At 36.0% G+C, this 21822-nt stretch overlaps 2 protein-coding genes across 2 annotated transcripts; both read left to right on the top strand.

The window, feature by feature from the left end:
• The first annotated feature begins 552 nt into the window (after window positions 1-552).
• LOC119547999 (neural cell adhesion molecule 2) lies at window positions 553-12323 on the top strand. Its single transcript, XM_037855058.1, has 7 exons — window positions 553-1333; window positions 4767-5018; window positions 5476-5616; window positions 6304-6435; window positions 7097-7249; window positions 10502-10990; window positions 11681-12323. Exons 1-7 carry the CDS (start codon window positions 1279-1281, stop codon window positions 11863-11865), a joined length of 1407 nt encoding a protein of 468 aa, XP_037710986.1. The 5' UTR covers window positions 553-1278; the 3' UTR covers window positions 11866-12323.
• A 5946-nt stretch (window positions 12324-18269) lies between these two features.
• Window positions 18270-18848, top strand: LOC119547672 (general odorant-binding protein 56a). Its single transcript, XM_037854630.1, has 2 exons — window positions 18270-18381; window positions 18439-18848. The coding sequence occupies exons 1-2, from the start codon at window positions 18295-18297 to the stop codon at window positions 18742-18744; spliced, it is 393 nt and encodes a 130-aa protein (XP_037710558.1). The 5' UTR covers window positions 18270-18294; the 3' UTR covers window positions 18745-18848.
• Window positions 18849-21822: the final 2974 nt, after the last annotated feature.

The raw sequence follows: 21822 nt of genomic DNA, 5'->3' as shown, positions 1-21822 counted from the left end.
TGAGTTGCGTTATAAAATAAAACTGAAGAAGAAACAAAATTTGTATTTCGAAAATTCAGCTATTAAATTTCTAAAGCTTTTCAACAAAAATAACTTAAAAGCTACAAAAAATTGAAACTTTTGTTAGTAAAATGGCTTGTAATATTTTTATAAATACAGTCTGAAACTTGGTTTTATGGTTAATGTTATATGCCAAATAGAAATAGACATTGCAAACCTGTCCAAGCTTTTCCTTTATAGCAAATTTTTATAAATTCAAAACACATCCTGTTCTATAAAAACGCTTTTGCCACCCCCATTACAAAGCTTAAGCAATGCTTTTCACCACCAAAAATCTACCCCTGACAAAAATAAGAGAATATATTCCCCTCGTTTTCGAGCTGCTCTCAACATTTCGAACAATGACCTGTAAACAAGTTGCCAACTGAAATGCCGACATAGCGAAGTTGCCTAATAGACGGAGTTTTCCCTTTTCGGGCCGACTTTCTGGCGAAGTCGTGACAAAAAGGATGCGACAGGACGAGCGATGACTTCAGTGTACTTTCTGATTTCGCAACGGTTCGAACGTGAGCGCGGCTGCAAAAATCGAAGGACTCGCGTTTACTGGTGAAGTCATTCGTATCCGCACTCGCAATCGAACTTCGTCGAGCATCCGCCGTGGATGCCGAATGTCCTGCGGTGCACTTTCAGTCGAATCTCGACGTTCGCCTGAAATGGATCAGGGGATTCCCCAGCGGCGGCTACTGCTTCGAATGTCAGCCAAGTAGAGCGCGAGAGTTGAACGTGAAATCGTGGCAAATCGTTGGCAGGATATATTTTGCCGGATATGTCAACCTACGACGGTATCCTCCACCCACCGCCCACCGGTGGCTTCCTCCTCCAACGATCCGAGTGCTTCCTCAAGTGCTAGTGCTTAAGAAGAAGATACAAAAAAAAAACGATAAAAGGAAGAGCCGGCAGGCCAAGAGCCACAAAACAAAATAGCCATCCAAAAAGAAAAGATATAAAGCAAAAATGTTGGCCCTGAGCTGGATGATGATGATGTCATGCCATTATCCTGGCCAAAAGTGAAAGTGTTGTTGCCGCTTTTCCGGCCACGCGTGACACATGAGCGGCTCAGTCATGTGCCATTATCCCTCAAGTGAACAGCCTCGTAATTAACTGAAAAACTCACCCAACGTGCTATTAACTTACTGCGAAAAAAAACATAATTAGAAGAGAATTAGTGAAATTAACCATTAAGGATTATAGCCAAATAAAGGATATTCCCGCTGAGCTATGGATACGCTGATTGCACTCAGCTCTCTGCTTCTGCTACTTCTCTCACAAAATGGTAGGATAATCTTGGATCCAAAAAGGATTTAATTTTTCCCACGTTGAGTAGTAGAAACGCTTTAGAACAAACACTCTGGACAAAAATATATTTGATTCAACTTGCACTTTGTTTTCCTGCTCTCTTTGTTTTCATAATAATGAAATTCGTAGCTGAATGCCAAATGAGTTCATTTGTTTTGGCACAACTTTTGGCACTCCTTTGTGCTCGTATTTATGGGAGTTCGCTGAGTTTTGCGGATTTCTTTCAGAATTTCATAATGAGCTAAATATTTTATGAATGCCAAAAGAACAATTAAACATTTTAGATGCTTAAAGATATGATAATTTTGCTAGAAATGCATAATGGCAAAGATATTTACAAGATGAATACAAAATTTTAAACACTTGGAGACGATTTTAATATATTAATCTTTTGTTTTGAATCATTCAAATAGTTTTAATGGTATTTTTGTTAACTATGCATTTTATCAGAATTTCTTAATGAGCTAAATATTTGATGAGTGCCAAAAGTACAATTAATTATTTTAAATGCTCAAAGATAATATGATTTTACAAGAAATGCATAAAGGCGAAGACAATGACCAGATGACTACAAAATTTAAAACAGAGATGATTTTATTATTTAAGTTTTAATTTTTTCTTCGTTTACTAAATTATTAATTTAAATTATTTCAAACTTTAGTTAAAATAAACAATGTTCTTCTGCAGGGTATATTTATGTTTTTTACTCGTTATATTTTCATTTCTTCTTAGACTTTGCCGTTGCCTGTGCTCATCCAACTAAGACAAATATTTGCTTCTTTTCTGGCTGCCACAAATCTGCTTTCAAATGTAGCGGAATCAACCTCTCAAAGGAAAACATTTCTTTTGGCAAACTTTCCTTTTTTTTCTTCTTTTCTACAAACTGCTCTTGTCTCTGACCAAACATACATTTTTTTATCTTCTGCGGCTACGCAATGTGCCATGGAAATATTACACATACGCCCATTGCGCTCTCGGCCTAAAAGTGTGCAACGGAAAATGTTAGGCGCCAGAGGAAAATGAAGATGCCTATGCATCGCACCTAAGTGATGCTAAGCCATGTGTGAGCGTTTTGTCAGAGTCGATGGAACCTTCACCCAAATTAGCCCATGGCCATGTGACTCTCGAAGATGAAACGTTCCATGGGAATCATGCTTAGGCATTCATTATGGCAAAGAAATACCAGGAGGTTGGGGTAAAATGGGGATGTGCCCAACTCAAGCCACTTGACAAGCTTTGAAGTGTGTCAAGAAAAAGAAACAAGTTATTAAATAGACTGGAAAATATCTCTGGAAAAAACTAACAAGAAGTACAAGGCTTAAGAGATTCCATGGGGGAAAGAATCTCATCTGATGCTTATCAAACTCGGTTACTTACCTTACTTACTTTGATAAAATATCTGAGAAATTTTTAATATTTATTGAATGCCAAAAAATAACCAAGCCTTTTTTAAAAGTATGTTCGTATTTCGTATGATTTTCATAAGGTCGTATGGCACCTTCCATGTGAAACTCCTTTTTAAAGGTTGTAGTTGAAGAACTTAATCATAAATTAAATTTACTATGTGCTAGTCGCATTCTATGTAAATATAAAAATTATTATTCAATATTATATTTTCGCCTGTTATTTAAATAAAATCTCATTCTATGCAAAAGAACCAAATCAAAAAAAACTATGTTCAATGTTGTCGCAAGTTTGTTACAAGTTTATTGGAAAGATTTAGTCAAAAATGCATTTATTTGCACAATACAAACAAGGTACAATTCTTTTTCAAGCATGAAAAAACTCAAAGAAATTTTCTGCTTAATAAATTCAGTTTACAATGTTAGAATTATATAAACTCACCAGTTCCACTTACCCCCATCCTTTTGCCCCCTCATCATCTTGAACTTGATTGATATGCAGCACACAAAGGAGCCCAAACCTTAACAATCCAATTGCAGAAACTTTACCTCCATTTATGTGTGCGCTTCTATATTGCTTACGAATTCGAAAAGGCAAATTTGAATTTTTATTGAATTCACTTCAACATTTGCCACACACACACATACCCTACCTATCAAATAAAATATTATTAAATTCAATTTGATGGATTTGCTGCTCTCTAGGCTGAGTACATATTTCAAAAGGCAAAGGAAAAGAGTTTATTGATTGAGTTGAAAAAAGCACAAATGGATGAAAGATTAAATAAAGCAATTCAATTGGTTATATTTTGTTAGTAGCCTCTTTAAAATATTATTTATAATTGATTGTACGCATTTTTTATTTATTAAGAACTTAACAATAGGGATAATCCGTTGAATGTACAACTATAAAAACGCACATATGAAATCTCGGTATTAAATATCATTGCAACCAATTAAATTGCATTTGCTAATGCTTTTTGATGTTTAGTTTGGTTTCAAAGCATGAGAGAAATATTTCTAAAAAACTTTTAGTTAGAAAAATATGAGACTCTCTGCAGATTAAATTTCAAATAAATTTCGTTTCTACCTCTCATAGATTCAATTACCAATAATTATTTTAGCTAGCCGTCAACAGCATGTTGAAAAACAGTAATTACAAACAAAATATTGTAAAGCAAGCTTATCCCTATTGCAAATAGTTTTGGACATTTATTTTTAATTTTGTCTGTATCAAAGCAATCGAATTGTTTGTCTGAAATTTTAGCCGGCTAAAGCTAAGCATTCCAAGGGAGGGGTAAAAGGGTTTTGTTTGCTGGGCGAAAAAAATTCGCGTGTTGGGGAATTGAGGAATTTGCCGCTCTGGGACCCGTCATAAAAAGAGATGATGAAATCATTGCCTAGTATGTAAGCAATAGCGAGTGATGATAAAAGGAAATGGTAAATTGAATTTAAAAAGCAATATTAAAGTGTTGAAAGAATGTTCTGGTATGAAACGAAAAAAAAATACCTGATAGTTGTTACACAAATAGTTTTAAAAAGAAAAGCTAAAAGGATATAACTTTAAATAAAAATAATGTTTAAAAGCTAAGCTCTTCTGATAAATAACAAGTTTTTCCTTAAAATGTACTGCAATGTTCCTTTGATGCCTTAATGCTGACTTTATCATTCCCATTCCTTTGTTATGTTATATTTATAAAAATGCAAGATAAGAATTTCCATTAAAACTGCAATTCAAAAAGGCGGGGTTAGGGTCTCAAAGGGGATGCCTTGAATATTTCATAAGAAATCAAAATATATATATACAGAGCCATTCGTTCACTCGCAAAGCTAATTAAATGCAAGGCGAAACAAATACAAAAAGTAGGTTTAAGTCCAAAGGAAAAAGTGAGAAGCTGTCTATATGAATTACGATTATATTTTGAGATGGCGATACCACCCCCAACAACCCCATGGGAATGTAATAAATTTAATTCAAAAAGCGAACCCCTTCTGCCCCCTTTGCAGCTGCAATCCTTGGCCAGATGGACAGAACCAGCATCGGGGGGAGTGGCATTGGCATCCCGCCCTCCGCCACTCCGCCCACGCCCCCCCTCAGCCTGCTGCCGTCGACGCCATCGCAAACGCATTTTGTAAATGAGTCCTTCATCATCTACTGCCAGACAGTACAAAAGGATATCGACACCAAGTGGCGTGATCCACGCGGACAGACCCGTGAGAACACCAAGGGACGCGTCCACATCGAGAAGAAGACGACGGGTAAGTGGTGAAGTAATGACCCAGCCCCTGAGTGAATAAAGTCACTGACTATCTCCATGCACTATGCACAAAGAGAAAGTTAAGCTGGAACGACCTGGATATGAATAATGGCAGGCTTATTAAATCATTCCTAGCACAGGAAGCTATAAAGAGGGCCCAAGTAACCATACGAACAGGATGAACATAAATAATAAGTGACTTTAAAAACGAGTAAAATAAATATCAGTTTAATAATATGGTTTAGCAAGAATAACTAGGAAAAAAATATATGTTTAATGCTATAAATAAAAATCAAATAAAAACTGCTTAAAGTCCATTAAAACGTTAGGTTTATGACGCAGTAAGGAAACTTTTTAAATAAAATATGTAAATTAGTTCTTAATTTAAGGAATTAAATTCTATTATTTCATGGAACAGCTCATACCTTATTTCTCTCTGTTTTTATCCTTTGTTTAAGGACATCTGGCCTTAGTTTTCGAGCACATCGCACTGGAGGACAGGGGAAACTGGACCTGCGAGGTGAACGGGAATAGGAATGGGAATCGGAATGTGAATGTTGAACGTGAATATTTGGCCTCCTTCGAGCTGCTCGTAAATCGTAAGTTGACTTCAGCTTTGGGGACCTGAAAAGCATAAAAGAAACGGGGTCGTAAAATGTGCAGCAGGATCTGTTTACTTGCTTTCTCAGTTGTGATGTGGACTTTGTTTTAGTAAGTCAGCCAATTTCTGAGAAAATAGAAAAAGTTCACCTATTTTCTTAAACATTTTTGATAGCTACAAAGTTTAGATTTAATCTATGAACTCTGGGTTTATATTTTGCATCAAAAAGTCCGAGTAAACAACACCTTCACAATTTTTTATTTAAAGAATCTTTAAATATTGGTTCTGACAATAAGGCTTACAAAAACATCAAATTTCGTTTGGCATCTGCATTGCAATTTAAACGCTTGCCACAATCCTGTTGACCACTTTTTGCACAAAGTTCCAGACCAATTTCCGTTTGACAAATCATTTAATGTATTTACGAATCACAATGAGTGCTTTACCAAGCCACATTTAAAGTAACTCGATGAACTCGCACACAATCTGTCAACTTACCAATCAAAGAGAGACCAAGTAAACAGAAGCAGCAAAGAAGCTGGTTAGTTTTATATACACTGTACATATCGATGAGGCAGGGGGGCTATCATGCCTGCATATTTACACACGGAATTTGAACAACGCACCCCTTTGCCAACCCTCTTCCCCTAACCATTTTCCATTTCCCAATCGACTTGACCCGCAGAGAAAATCTCATTTGGGAAGACGGAGCTGGTGCAATCGGTGCGCGAGGGACGCGATGCGCTGGTCAATTGCTTTGTGGAGGGAATGCCCGCCCCGGAAGTCTCCTGGCATTACAATGGCGAATATATAAACAGTAAGTTGGCACTCGGAAAAACTAAGATCATCGTTTTGTACGAATATGTGTAGAATTTCTATTAATATAAGCCAAAGATTACCTAATTTCGGAATATTTAATGTAAATAATTGAAAAGGGAACCAATTAAAATTTATATTTTTTGTAGAATCACTCATTAAATATTTAAGCAAGAAAATTATTGATTTTTAATCTCTTATGATATATTTATATTAATAAGTGCCACACAAATGACTGGGGTATCTAAATCACTTTTTAATTCATTTTTGGCAGCCCAAAAGTATGCAACAATATATTTTAAACTCAAAAGTAGAATGAATTCCTTCAGAATGACGACTTTCTTTTATTCACTGCATACTTTTAGGCACCTACAACTTCAAAACCCTACTGATTTGTGTAGCTCACATCATTATATTTTAATTAAGATCCAATTTAGATATATACAAGCAATTAGAATATAATATTTTTCAAAATTCTAACATATCTAAAGCTTATTTCTAAATAAATATCTTGTTAAATCACAGATTATTTACCAAGATTTATTTAGCTTAGTTTTCATCGTGCACTCGAAGCCGCTGGCATGGCAAGCTTGTTAGCCATGCAACTAAGTATATTCCCTTCCATTCTGACCAAACTCCCCTTGTCTTTGCTTTGCTTGCAGCTGTAAACTCGTCGAAGCACAATCGCCTGACCAACGGTCTGTACATCAGGAATGTGAGCCAGGCGGATGCCGGGGAGTACACATGTCGGGCCATGCGTATAACACCGACTTTTTCGGACTCCGATCAAATAACGATATTGCTAAGGATACAGCGTAAGTGTCATTGTCCCACTCCATCTGTACATAGTTTTTCCCTGGTCTGCTGGACGCACACACTCGATAATATTTAATCGGGAATTTATTTTGCACCCCACTTGTTGGCAATTGCATTTGGCTACAGTCCCCCTTTTTTAGTTTTCTGTAAGGATACTGGGCAACACAATCTTTTTGCTGATGGCAGCTTAAAGTTGTTTAAGACCCTCCAATTTTTCCCCCTGGGAAGTGAACATGCTTCGTTGGCTTTAATGAGATTTCCAGTTGCGAGCAAAATCCTTATTGAAGTTATCCCCACAGCACTGAGTGGCGAATTCCTACCGGATGTCAGGGTCAAGTGGCTGGGAAATGCAAATTATTGATGCAAATTTCCTAATAAACATATTACCCGACTTACGAAGCTTGGAATGGCAGGGGATTCGAATCAAAAGCAATACGGATTCCATGGGAATTTGAGAATCCAGGGAAATGCCAGGGGATCTGCAATGAATGTACTTCCTCAATGTTTCTAAAATAATGTTGATTTATTAAACAATGTATTTCATACCATATTAACCCCCCCATTTTTACTTCAAAAACGGAAACGGTTTCACATTTTAAAATTCCTCACACGAGAAAAAGTTAGTTTATTACAATCCAATAATTTCTGGTGTTTGCCAACCGAAAAACTGGTCTTCTGAGAGTCATTTGTAATACTAACACTGCAAAGGTCCTCCCATCGATATCGGAACATATGGCTTCATAAACAAACCCACACCAGGCGAGCCAAATATTTAGAAGCTTGGTCAACTTCATCCGAGCTCCTCGTCCAGCTTCCTAAGCTCCTCGTCCAATTTGAGTTGCCGTCAAAATTTTACTAATGACTACCGGTCGAATTTTGGCACAATTCAACTTTAGCACACTGGGAACAAAATTGATGCATAACTAAAATGTGTGGTAAATAAATGTTGTAAATTATAAATTTTAATTATATTTACTTGACGAGGACCATTTGATATTATTTATTGAGAAACTCGAGCTAAAGTAAACATGAGGTAACTAAATAAGTAAAGTATATTTTTTATCATATCAAATTGAATACCTAGAAAATGGTATATTGTTCTGAGTTTAAAGTAACAGCATATAATAAATTTTTTTTGATAACCTATTAAGACCCCTAGAGATCCACTTTTTTCGTAGTGCAGCTAGAGCCACCCAAGCGAAGCAATCCGTGGGGCAGCTGGCAACTGGAAGGCAAACGGCAGACGAATGGAAACCGAAACTAATTTGCTGCCCATCAGTAACCCCCAGAAAGGGAATTCCGGATAGAAACAGAAACAGGGGCAGCAGTTGAAATGCTGCAAATGCGGCAATATATAGGTTTGCATAGGATTCTCAGCTATAAACTTCAATGACCCGCATCGGCGACGATGGCGACAAGGACACCAAGGACACTGGGACAACGACGAAATGCTAAAATGTTCTATTAGCTGGTGCTCAATGGAATAAAGGGTGGTGGACTCCAATGTCCTTGGGCAGCATACAATTTACAGTGGGCAGCACATGAGCTAATGGCCAGTATGGAAACTTAATTGCTTTTGGTTGCCATATAATTTGGTAGGGCTAATAATAGAGTAATCATAAAGACTGCAGGGGCTATACATTCCCTAATGGAAGATACATTAGAAACAAGAGGACAGCGGTACCAATGACCATGGGCCAAAGCCCATATATTTTAGTTAATCATAACTTTTAAAATAATAAGGCGATTGGTAGGACTCTCAGCATTTAGTTAAGATCAATAAAATCAATTTCAATTTACACTGATACAAAATATTCAAAAATATGGGAGGCAGACAGTCTTACGTTTTTTGTATGCCTAATACCAACTTTCTAGCTTTTATAGTTTCAGAGATTCATGGCTAGATAGACACTTATAGATACTTCATAAGGTCTGAAACGCTTCCTTCTACCTTTTCGACGAATACAATATTCTCTATTACTCTTTAAGTATCGGGTGTGAAAAGCTTCTTTAAATTAATTGAAACTTAAGAGTTTCCTTTATAGATACTTTTATTATCTAGCAAACCTTCATTCAACCAATGCGAAAAGACTTTCCCTGATGCAAAAAAAGTTTGCAGAAAGGCAAGAAAAGCGAGAAAAATGGAAATCGCAGCAGAGGGTGATTCAATTTCCCGATCCATTGTTTTGTATTTCTTTGCTATCCGTTCCTTGAGTCAAGGTTGAGACCATTTCTTGTTGATATTTTTTTAAAAGGAAGTTGAAGATGAAAGCAAGAGAAAGACAAAAATGTATCGTTCTTCTGATTTGATTATTCTGGTTTTTTGCACTTCTCTTTCTGCAGGCGATAGAGGAGTCAACATCGTTTGGGTTATTTTCTTGACATACATATTATCCATTATTCCAGTATTTAGATATTTTTTAGCCAGTTTATTTTAAATGGGGAGCAAGGAAAAATTACTGGAGACGCGTGTGCGGTGTCAGTGACAGGATTTTAGCACAGACAACGACAAAGTGCAACAGATATCCTTTTTCATATCCTGCCATCTTTCCGGGAGTATGTACGATTGTAGGATCAAACAAAACCAGGCCACAGTTTTGGGCATGCGGGCGAACACTCAAAGAAAATAATATCTAAATTATCAAGAAGAGTTCCCTTTTTTTATTAAAAAAGGCAACTTAAATACAATTTTCAATGGAAACTTCAGGATATTTATTTTTACCTAAGTGGGATATAACATATTCTGAGAACATAACTTTGGGGGAAACTCTTGCTAACCCCTTTTTCTCAGCCAAGAAATGCAAAAAAAAATGGTACACAGAGAAAATTCTGACGTTCTCATCTGAGTTGAAAATGTTCTTAAAAATATAACGACATTTTTAAGTTGAAAATGTTTTTATTTTGCTCGAATCAAGTTGAATTGGCGGTATTTTAGTACATTGTATATACTAAATACTAAATAAATATTATATACTAATACTAAAATAAATAAATATAAATAAACCCAATTTAACTTTTCTCTTCTCACCATTTCGTTCTTATAATGATACCATAATGTACTTACACGGTTTTTAAGAACGAATGTTCTCGATTCATGAAAAATGTTCTCAATTCAAGAACAATGTTCTCAATTCAAGAACTATGTTCTTGGATAGTTTTCTCTGTGTATACACTCACTTCTTTTTTCAAAAAGGACTCCCTGCACTCGCACCTTTTAGCTATTCTCATATTTTTTCTCAAACCCCTTTCAGATAAGCCCCACTGGTCCTTCAACGAGACCCTACCCGTGCAGTACGCTTATGTGGGCGGGGCCGTGAACTTAAGCTGCGATTCGATGGGTGAGCCGCCACCATCCTTCACTTGGTTGCACAACGGCAAAGGCATAGTGGGCTTCAATCACCGCATTTTCGTGGCCGACTATGGGGCCACGTTGCAGCTGCAGATGAAGAACGTCTCCCAATTCGGGGACTACAAGTGCAAGGTGGCCAATCCGTTGGGAATGCTCGAGCGGGTTATTAAACTGAGACCGGGGCCCAAACCGCTGGGTCCCACACGCTTCCAGCTAAAGAGGCTCTACACCAACGGATTCGAGCTGGATCTTCAGACGCCCCCGATGACAAACGTCTCGGATGAGATGCAGATCTATGGCTACCGGGTGGCCTATCTGAGCGAAAGCGAGTTCAAGTTCAGCGCCGGCAACTGGAGCTATGCCAAGCAAAGGGACTTCTCTTTCCATGGGGGTAAGCTTAAAAGTATAAATATTATAGGAAAATGAAAGTAATATTAATATAAATAAATAAATAATGCTAAATTAAAAAATTATTACACCAAACAGCATTAATATTACATTAATTTAAAGCTATTGAGTATCGATTTGGCGCTGATAAGATGAGTATTTAATAAATGTTTTTTAAAGTATCAAACTGAAATGAAATGGGTTCTGAATACCACAGATTTAAATTCTAGACTCTTTTAATATTGATATGAAACTGTAAAGTATAGATTACTTGAATTAGTCTTGAATCCATACTTTAATTTCATCACTGCCTCTGGTATACTTTTAATATAATCGGTATTAAATATCCTTTCTTTATGGGTGGACTATTATTCAAACAAAAAAAATCGATACTACAAATATCAAGTTGATACTAAAATTAAATTATTAATAATCCTTTTATTTGAAAAAAAAAAAACTGTGATTTTGTTTTGTGAAAATATTAACATAAGAATTAAATAATATATTAGGCCATTTTAATTTGTTCATAATTGTGCATAAGGCAATTTTCACTTAAATTGCAGATTGATTATTGATTGACTTCACACAATAATTTAACTTACACGGATTTAAATAAAAAATGTTCCTTTAAAATGTATATTTTCTAGTGTGTTAATTTTATTAAAAGTATTATTATTATTTTTATCAATTGCAGGCTACAAATACATTATCCCCCATCTGGAGAAAAACACAACGTATCTGATGAGGGCGGCCAGTCGAAATCTCGCTGGATTGAGTGACTGGAGTGCCGTAAAGGTCTTCACCACAGCCGCCGGATGCAGATGGAATCCGTCGCTATACCCCATATACGTTCTCATCCTGGCTTTCATCTGGACATAGAGCTTGTCCCATTCCAATGACAAATACCAAATACCAAATGCAATCCCATCCCAAATCATCGTTAACTGTTGCTGCTGAGTTCTCTATTTTCTTGTATCTTCTGTGATAGAACTTTGTGTGTGCAATTCACTTTAACCTAACCCAAGAATGTTTAGAGGAGGGAATTATTAAACGTAATGCTTTTTGCTATATATAGACGATATCTGTTCAGCCTATTGCCAATTTTTGCTGCCAACTTTCATTCATCAATCGCATTTTTTGTACGTTTTTTATGAGAAAAGGTTAAGGAAGTTATTAATGAACGATTTTGAAGAGCGTGGAATCCTTACGATACATACAATACATATGCATTGTCAACTCTACCTTATAGTTAATTATGAAATGCCCAACTCTACATAAATGTTGTTCAAGCTACAAAACTAAAACGATATACAAGTAAACACAAAACGAAACGAACCGAAAACTTTGATGAATTTTACAAACCACAAATGGAAGTCCAAATTATTGATTACAAATTAAATGAAAGCAAAGCAAATCAATAATAGAAAATGGATTGAATTAGCTTAATTGGAGTGAAAAACGAAAAACAGAAATGGGAAACGAGAAAAGAGCCCCCAAAAATAACGAAATAAAATGTTTAGCTGGTAAGCAGTGCGTATGAGTAATATGAAATGAATAAATTCAACTGAATGTGTATAAAATGGCTTTGATGTTGATCTGGGTTTGAAATAATTTATGAAATTGTTTGGGTTTAGAGGGGTTAGGAATGGTGAGTACATGATAAATTGCCCGAGGTATATTTAAGTCCATTAGAGTGGGAATAGCAAAAATAATCCTGATAAAAATATTTTAAATATGAACGCAAATATGGACTTAGAGTAATTATACAAATAAAATGTTTCCATTTTTTTATTTTCAACTAAAATATTTTTATTATTTTTGATCAAGCAAACAAAATTAAAAGCTTTTTTTAAATAAAATATTAATACTTAGAACTAATGTTCTAAATTACTTTTGCCACCCCCTCTGAATAGATAAATCCCTCTTAACGGCCAGACCATTTGTTAAATAATTTCAGGCTTTCCTCTCCGTTAAGGTGTCTCCTGATGATTATCAGCTGACCTTTGTTTGTCACCAGGGCCCATAAATATGTTTATCATATTCATTAGTGCAAATCTCGTATTACTTTCGGACCATAAACATCCCAAGACAAGGACAAAGTGTCCTTGGACCTTGGACACAATGGCATTCTCATTGTTTATGCCAAACACGCGTCCAATTACAAGGATATTTCGCAGGACCCCCCTCGACCGTATACCCCCCGTTTTTGGGGCAATAAAAAAGAACATAATAAACTAACTCATAAAAGTCAATAAACTGTCAAATGGCAAAACATTTACATCACTTAAGTATAAATCTCTCGCCCTTCCGGACACTTTGTCCCTGTGTGCATGTGAAAAAAGGAGAAAGGAAGGTGGGGTTACAGCATCCAAGTACCATTTACATAAGCCCACAAATTCGCCCAGCCATAAATGATCATTAACGCAATCGGCCGTAATAACTTATTGTATTTTATTTAACTTTTATTTCTGTGGGCGCAGGAAAAAATCGGAAATTGTTACGGGTCAGTGAGAATATTCCCGCAGACGTGACAACGTGGAACAAAAATAAGCAAATTATGGCGCACAAATAAATACAATTCATTCCGCTCGTGTTTGCCGGGCCATTCATTGTGTGAATGTGCCACGCCCACATGTGCACAGGGGCAGATTATTAACACGCGATTTATTGGCCATTTTTCAGTCACACCCAAGGAATGATGAAAGCCTGCATATCGGGGCTTTATCGGGGTTAATCTGAAAAGGAAATTCCGTTCAAGAAGGGCAAAGGCAAGGATACTATCATGCAAATGGGGGAATGTTTTTTGAAGAACATGAGACATGGCCAAAGAACTTTGCCTACTTATAGGGAGGCAACCCTACCCTCAAATAGCACTATTTGTTTAAATTTTACATCCAAATTCAGATTTTGATGGGCTGTTTTCTAGATAATGCCTCTTATATATCTAAAATTACTGGCCTTATAGACAACCCTTGTTTGTTAGAGAAAAGTTTTAGCTGGACTCAAGGTCATAATACTAATTTTAATGACATCAAGAAAAGAACATCTTAGATTGTTTCAATAAATATAATATTTCTTTATAACAATTCTTAATAATATTTCCCAACTTAAGAGTAGTTAACAAAAGCAGAATTAAACCCAGCCTTGACTGTCATAATGTCTTAATGCAACATATGAAATTAATCGGACTGCCGCAACAATCACGTAATGGTCGATACTTAAGCCTGCCCCAGATTGGCCACGCCCACTTTAAGTCATACGTTAACCAAGTGATCAAAGTCGGCCGGAATCAGAATGGTGGAAGATGTCAGTTTCAGTTGCACTTGCAGTTGCTCTTTTCATTTGCCATTCCCTGCTGCAGTCGCAATCTTGTATTATTTATTATTGTTTTTACTCTACTGGACTGGTCTTTTACCGGGCAATTAATGGGATTTTTCATATATGTATACTTATATGGGTAATGTGTATGCTCGAGGGAGTGGAGGGGGTGGTATAAAATCAGTAAACATTATTACCTGGCCATCAGAGGCAGGAAAGTTTGCCGGTCAATCTCGTCTCCTTTCCTCTGTTGTGTCCGTAATCGTTTCGGTTTATTTTAATTAAAATTTACAATTAATACTTAATGAGTCGGGCGAGTGACATCAACAACAGCAGCGCAACTGCATCAGCATCAAATTGAATTTTCCCATATAAGACCATTTGTGTGAGTGGCATGTGACATCGGCCAATGTGCATGATAATTTTCCGAAAAGTAATTTCCACCCACACACACTTTCATACAGACAAGCTCAGATTGAAAACATACATGTACAGGAATACACAAACAGGTATTTATATAGATATACCTGAAGATATCTTCTCTTTCATGCCAGTATTTTTGGCTTCATTCTCTATAAATAATTGAAGTCTGTCAGCATACTTAATTGATGAAATGGCAATTTGATGTTGCTTCTAGAAACCCAATGAAAGTGTGAAGGTCGCCGACATTCCCCTCATTTTATCTGCTTGCCCATATTCAATATTTATGCTCAAATTGTCAGAATTGGTTACGAAACTTTGAAATTATATTAAGATAATTGAGTTTGAAAATTGCTGAAATTTGCACATCAAAGAAATTTGGTTTAGAATTTCAGATGGCAAAAGAGTATTTGAATAAATCATTCTGAATCGAAGCACACAATTTAGCAAATATATCAAGTTTTCGTTTTTCAGCTTTGCCAGGAGTATAAAACTAAATATTCTTATAAGGATTTTAATTAATAATTTTTAATTATTTACATAAAGTCTTTAACATATAAGCTTTAACCCCAAAAGTATACTTTCGTATCATTCCATTTCCCGTAATCCAATTACAGCCAAGCTCTCATATAATTTGTCCGATAAACTTTTTGGCTTCATATAATTCCCCCAGAGCTTAGTGAAACACACATGAGCCCAACTTTTCTAATTACCATTTACAGCCTCTTTACCTTTACGTACGTCCAAGTTTCCTATAAATAAGGACCCATTGGCAAAGTTATGAACAAATCATTAAGCTGTCAATTTTGCGTAGTTTGTCGATAGGTGTAATAAATGAATGGCTCATAAGTAATTTACGCCCAAGCAAATGAGACCAGGAGAAATTCGAAATTGATTGCAAGGACTTTTCCCTAGCTATTTTGGATGTGTGTGTTTATGTGTACGGTTGATTGAAGTTAAATCCTTGCTGAGGTAACCTAATATTAGCCGCATTGAAAAGTTATGAAATTTTTCGGTCCAAACTTTGTCCACACATCTCTGGCTCAACCTGTACTCAGTGTTTGGCAAAGGAAAATTTTGGAAAGCTTAAAACTTTGTCTACCATTTTTCCGTTTCGGGCAATTAAATGGGAATTTTTGTTTTCATTTTTTCCTCTTTCAAATTGACGGCAGATATATCTCTCTGCCTCTGAGCTCCTAAATGGGTCAGAAACGTTCGAGCCTCTTTATTATTTTCTTTTTTTTTTTTGGAAAACCATTGACATATGTGGGCGACTGTGAAACCCCATTTCCCAGAACTATTTCCCACACTTCAGTGTCATTGTCTCTTCCTCTGCCGGCTGTATATTTTGACATAGAAAACTTTTGCACCTTGTAACGACTTTTTAAGTGCCACCACTCGCTTTTTCCACAGAAACAAAAAAAAAACACATAGAGCGCTGAAAAAATGAAATGTGGAGCAAAATGAATATGTAAGTCTAGGACTCTTTGGTAACAGGAAAACGAAATGAAACAAAAATGGGGGTAGAGTGTTGGAAATGAAAATGAATGTGAATATTTATGTGATTTATATGGAAGGACGCCTCAACTGTGAGTCTGAATTCACGCTGGGCATACCCATGTACATATCTGTAGTTACTATGTGGTGGGCAGCAGGGGGTTAAGTTTCAAGGGTGGGATTATATGGATTTTTATTTGTATGTCTACGGGTCTAGTTGTCTTTGCCAGTCTGGACAAATGAGTAAAATCTTTAAGCCAACAAAAAATATTTTAAAGTTCATATGATAAAAAACCTGTTAACCAGAAAAAGTATTTTTAAATACCTAACCATTTAGCCAAAATACCCACATTTTGTAACTCATTTTAATTGCTTTTGGCTGCCAAAATGCAGTCCTGGGAATCAATAAGCCCCCTTTATTGACCCCAAATAAACATTGAATACAGAAAAGCATTATGCGCCTATTTACTGAAACCATTCCGCAATTCATTTCACCTTATTTCGCATTTTGGCATTACGCATACGCCGCATGGACCAACACACATTAATTGAACAACTCTTCGGGGCGGAAACACCACAACCCAATGCAATTTTTACTTTTGTTTATGTCTATTTGTGTTCGTGGTTTAGGGATGGTACTAGTTTTGGAATGATTCCCTCATTATGCAAATGGTTGCTCTTTAAGTGCACTAAATATTGCGCATACGCCGCGTATGCCAATATAGTGTTGCAAACCAAAAATTCATTCGGCCCATTTGTATATGCTTAATTCAATATTTTATTTTCATACAAAGTTCATATGTAGTTTGCCTTACCCACAGCACTTCATATGCAATGCGGAAAATTTTCGCAAAAATTGGAAATGTTAATGAGAATTGCATTTCCCTTGCACGCGAAAACTGTTCAAACAACTTTTATGATAAAGAGCTGAAAACAGAGTGCAATATATGTGGCTGTTTGAGGTTCATATATTAAAATTGCGTAATATTATATGTGTTGCATATGAAAGCAATCTTTATATTGCAATGACTTTTGCCAAAAGAATTATTGATCATTAAAAATAAAAAACATACCGGATCAAGTTTCCTAAAAGAGAAACTTTAAGAACTTAAGAACCAATTGGACTATTGACAATTGACATAAAAAATAAGCAGAATATTCTGCTTCAGGGAATATTTGTCGAGTAATTAATTTAAAATTAATTTGTTTTTAATCGCGGTCATTGCGACAAAGTGAAGGGCATTCCAGGATAATTTGCACATGTGGGCAAACAAATGAAAGCGCATTAAAAATGTAGAGGTAATCAGGATGCTAATGACATCGCCGGACAAAATACGGACATTTAACGGACAATGGAGTTGGTTTCTCTGTCGGATTGCATTTCAGGGCACAACGTAAACAAATTAAGCTATCTGTTTCGCCATTTGATTAATTGCAATGCAATGCAATTTCAATTTTTTTCCCTGCGCAACTCTTTTGTGTCCTGCTGCCATATCATAACTGTCAGCGTCAGGACTGCAGATTGTTCCTGTTGCGATTTTTTTATAACCATGGTTCAGACGACAGCGCGACAAGAAAAAACCCGCTGAAGAATTGACAGGTCATGGCAAAACCCATACCCGGTTACACTTTTTGGCCATTTACTTGTAGTTATGGCATTCAATGTATTTCCATCCTGTTAACAACGAATGCCGGCCACATGCAAATAATTAAGATAACTGCAGGTCCATCTGACAGCAAATGGGATTTATTTAAAATGCAAAAACCGCAACAGGAGCACAAAAAATATGCAACTGTTAAAAGTAACAAGGGGATTACAAGTGGATCGTAGGTGGGAAGCCAAAAAAATATATCCACGCAATTTGGATCAGCAACCGCAGAGGGTTTTAATAAATTATGGTCTTATATATATCGATAATAAGTTGACCATGTGAAACTAATTATAACATGCTGACTTACAATTTTCTATAACCCCTTGTATAAGAATTTAAGGTTAAAGCACCGTAAAATTATAAATAGGTGTGCCTAATGTAAGGCACAAGAATCTATTTAAATTCGAGCTGCGATATCTGAATGTTACAAAGAAACACGATCTGCAAAATGAGGCTGTGGCTGATTTCTGCATTCCTAGTTAGCCTCTCAGTTCTGGCCACTTCGCAAGTGAGTTGGATTTTATAGGCCTATACATTAGCCTTATAAATTTATTTTTATTGGCAGCCGAGCGTAGTAAAAACAGCAAATGAATGCGCAAAGGATAACAAAGTTCAACTTAAAGATGCCATGGGTATTATGATGAAGTACAAAATCAAATCTAGAACACACAATGTCAAGTGCTTCATAAATTGCATATTCGACCGATTTCCTATACTGGACGTTGCAAAGAAAAAATTTAAAGCAGAGGACAATCAAGTCTGCCTTTCTATCAAGAATGACGATAAATGCGAAGAATCCTTCAGCAAATTCGAGTGCTTTCTTAAACTCGAGAAAAAACTCAATAAAAATAAAGGACAAAGTCCTAAGTGATTCAAGGTGATCGATTACTTCATTACTGTGGAGAAAGATTGGAAACCATGACACACTTATAAAGCCTTCCTTTGCTGAAAATATATATTGGAATTTACTATAAATTATGAAAATTACCCATTATAAAAAAGGGAATCAGGTGATTTTAATAATTATTTCTATATTTAGAGAAATAGAAACCAATAAATTGTTAATGTCACGGTCAACCATGCGTAACTAATTAATTATAGGATTATAATTCTAAAAATATTTCATTCTAAATGAAATCAATGCTTTAAAGGTTTAGCCTTCATATTTCCTTTATGAAATCTATAGATTTCCCCACCCTTTTTGTTCTTTCCATTTTATCATCATCACAAATTGGGCCAGCTTTGAACTAAAGCTCTTACTGGGCCAAGATAGTCAAGAAAACCCCATCAAAGCAATAAAAGCAAGGAAAATATAGAAAACATGCAAGGCAATCTGCCTTATATGAAAAAATCCTACAATATAATGACGATATATTGTCATAATGCAGCAATGACATGTGCCACAAACAATTTCGAACTTTAACAATTTATCAAGCCATTTCGCCCACAGAATTTTAAAGTTTAGACACCACCAAAAGCAATTCAAAACAAAAACTACAAAAAAATATGAAAACATAATGAAAATGAAAATAAACATAAAGTTGGGCAGACTGTCAGCGACAGATGAGGGCGATACTTACTTGGACCCCCAAAAGACCCCCTCTTTAAAGTGGGCACTCGTAATTAACGGAATTAAATGCTGCACAGTCAAACAAGAAAACTCGATTTGCGCAGTGACCAAAAAATGACATGGCCAGAACCGGAGCTCAGAAATATTTTACAATGGCAAACCGCACATGGCAACGAAAATTGTTCATATAACATTAACATTCGATTGGGGGCGGAAGTTGCATTTTACTTTTAAATGCAGCCAGAGCAGAAATGTTTTTATTTTTGTTCCACAGACAAAGAGAGATCTTCGCACATGCTGCTATTTATGCAAGAAATTCTGTGCAGACACAGCGGCTTACAAAAGGGGGGTGGATTGTGAGGGGGTTGCTGCCCAGTGGGTTAACTCATACGATATGCAACCAGAGGCAGAGATACCAAAAATGCACGGAAAATAAAATTAAATAATAATAGCATTTCCCTCGCTGGCATGACCTATCAAATATTTACCCACATTTTTAAAAGTATACCTTGTCATATTTTAAAAAGTATGTTTTATGTAGTTCAATTTATGGTTTTATTATAGTTAAAAGAGCTAAAAAATATTTATTGCTAGTTTTACCCAAAAAAAAAACTAAGTGAAGATAATATGTCTAAAAACAATGAAGTTTTAATTTGTTCCTATTATTTTCCCAAATTATTTAGTCATCCGATTTGTATTATACTATAAATTATAATATAGTACACAAAGGTAAGCTGGATACATATTTTCAGAGATCCTATCTCTCGAATTTTCTTTATGGCTTGGGATATACTTATTATCCTTAAGTTTACCCACATCCGCCTACATTTCTATTCATATTCCCTTTTTATTATTATAAAAAGTATACTTTATCATATTTTAAAAAGTATATTTTATGTAGTTCAAGTTATGGTTTTATTATAGTTAAAAAGAGCCAACCAATATTTATTGTTAGTTTTACACCAAAAAAAAGACAATATGTCTAAAAACAACTAAGTTTTAATTTGTTCCTATTATTTTCCCATATGAACAAGTCGACCGATTTGTATTATGTTATAAATTGTAATCAAAAATTTTAATAAGGTAAGCAAGATACAAATTTTCAGAGATCCTATCTCTCGAATTTTCTTTATGGCCTGGCATATAAATATTATTCTTTTAGTGTACCCACATCCGCCTACATTTCTTTTCATTTCCCATTTTTATATTTCCCACCGCCCCCTTACAACTCCGCCCCCTCCCCCACCACCCACTTCCGCCCACTTTTGCATGCAGCGTTGTGTCAAGTTTTTAAACGTCAGCTGTGTCTACAGATGGGTTAAGGGGGCTGCGTGCCGTCGCGTCGGTGGGTTAAGAGTATGGACTCGGGGGCTTGGCCCACATTTCTTTGCAGTTTCGGACTGCCGTGCTTTATGCGGATTCATATGTAAATCAAGTGAAAACATCAGAGGAAGTGGTCTTTTTTCTCGCAGAGCTGACTTACGGAAGCCCTAACCGGAAGGTGAAATTTAATGTCATTGACTAAGATTCCGAGATATATTCTTGATTCCAGTGAGTTTTCTTACCTTAAAATGTAAATGAATGTTTCATTTTATTAAAAAAATATATGATGATCATCTTTCTAATGACTTTTTGGGATTTTTTGTTTTATTTTATATTACAAATGACCATAAAAAATATTTAAAAATTTGAAAAAGTCTTTTTAAAAGTCTCACACAAAAAACCGCCATATCAAAATCATCAATCCTTAAGTTATACACGCATTTATATGCACATAAGCCGGATCAAACTATTTCAAAGACCACAAAAAATGAACTCTCAAAACGGAATCCAAATCCGACACCGAATCAGGGTAGAAATTGCATTTCAAGGAATTCGTGGCGCCAAGTGAATGTAATAAAGCGATTTCTTTGCTTAAATATCCTGGTGCTAGCGCACTGCGGATAATTCTATCTGATGCACCACCCACCATATCACCATCCCCCCCCCAATTTTCCCAGCCCCTTGCATTATTTGCATATGGCCATATGGCTTGCGAGTGTGTATGAGTGTGTTTTGGCTGAAAAAGGAATGGAAATGGAGAAAACGAAATGGAAAGCTCTACTGCAGTTGATTTGTGTTTTTACTTGGTTTCAGCTGCTACCCCTATCGCCCCCAAAAATCCAGCCCACCCTCCGCTATTTTTGCGATGTTTCAGTTGTTTTTGGCGTCTTATCAGGCTATTCTTTGTTCTGAAGAACGGAGAACAGAAAATGAGAATTCCAATGCGAACTCTAGAACGTAATCGAAACCGAAACCAAAACACTGATGAGCATTGTTTTCGATTTCGATAGAGCTGCTTACTCATTATCTTCGCCATGACAGTGAGTACGACAACTG

This window comes from Drosophila subpulchrella, chromosome 2L, assembly GCF_014743375.2.
Source record: "Drosophila subpulchrella strain 33 F10 #4 breed RU33 chromosome 2L, RU_Dsub_v1.1 Primary Assembly, whole genome shotgun sequence".
In the NCBI taxonomy this organism is placed as follows: domain Eukaryota; kingdom Metazoa; phylum Arthropoda; class Insecta; order Diptera; family Drosophilidae; genus Drosophila; species Drosophila subpulchrella.
This window is presented reverse-complemented; position numbering and strand designations above follow the sequence as displayed.

Bases quoted from the DNA above. Each gene is read 5' to 3' on its own strand.
- LOC119547672 (XM_037854630.1), top strand. From the start codon at position 18,295: ATGTTACAAAGAAACACGATCTGCAAAATGAGGCTGTGGCTGATTTCT. The intron at 18,382-18,438 runs GTGAGTTGGATT...TTTTATTGGCAG, and splicing joins CAGTTCTGGCCACTTCGCAA to CCGAGCGTAGTAAAAACAGC.
- LOC119547999 (XM_037855058.1), top strand. From the start codon at position 1,279: ATGGATACGCTGATTGCACTCAGCTCTCTGCTTCTGCTACTTCTCTCA. The intron at 6,436-7,096 runs GTAAGTTGGCAC...CTTTGCTTGCAG, and splicing joins CAATGGCGAATATATAAACA to CTGTAAACTCGTCGAAGCAC. The intron at 7,250-10,501 runs GTAAGTGTCATT...AACCCCTTTCAG, and splicing joins GATATTGCTAAGGATACAGC to ATAAGCCCCACTGGTCCTTC.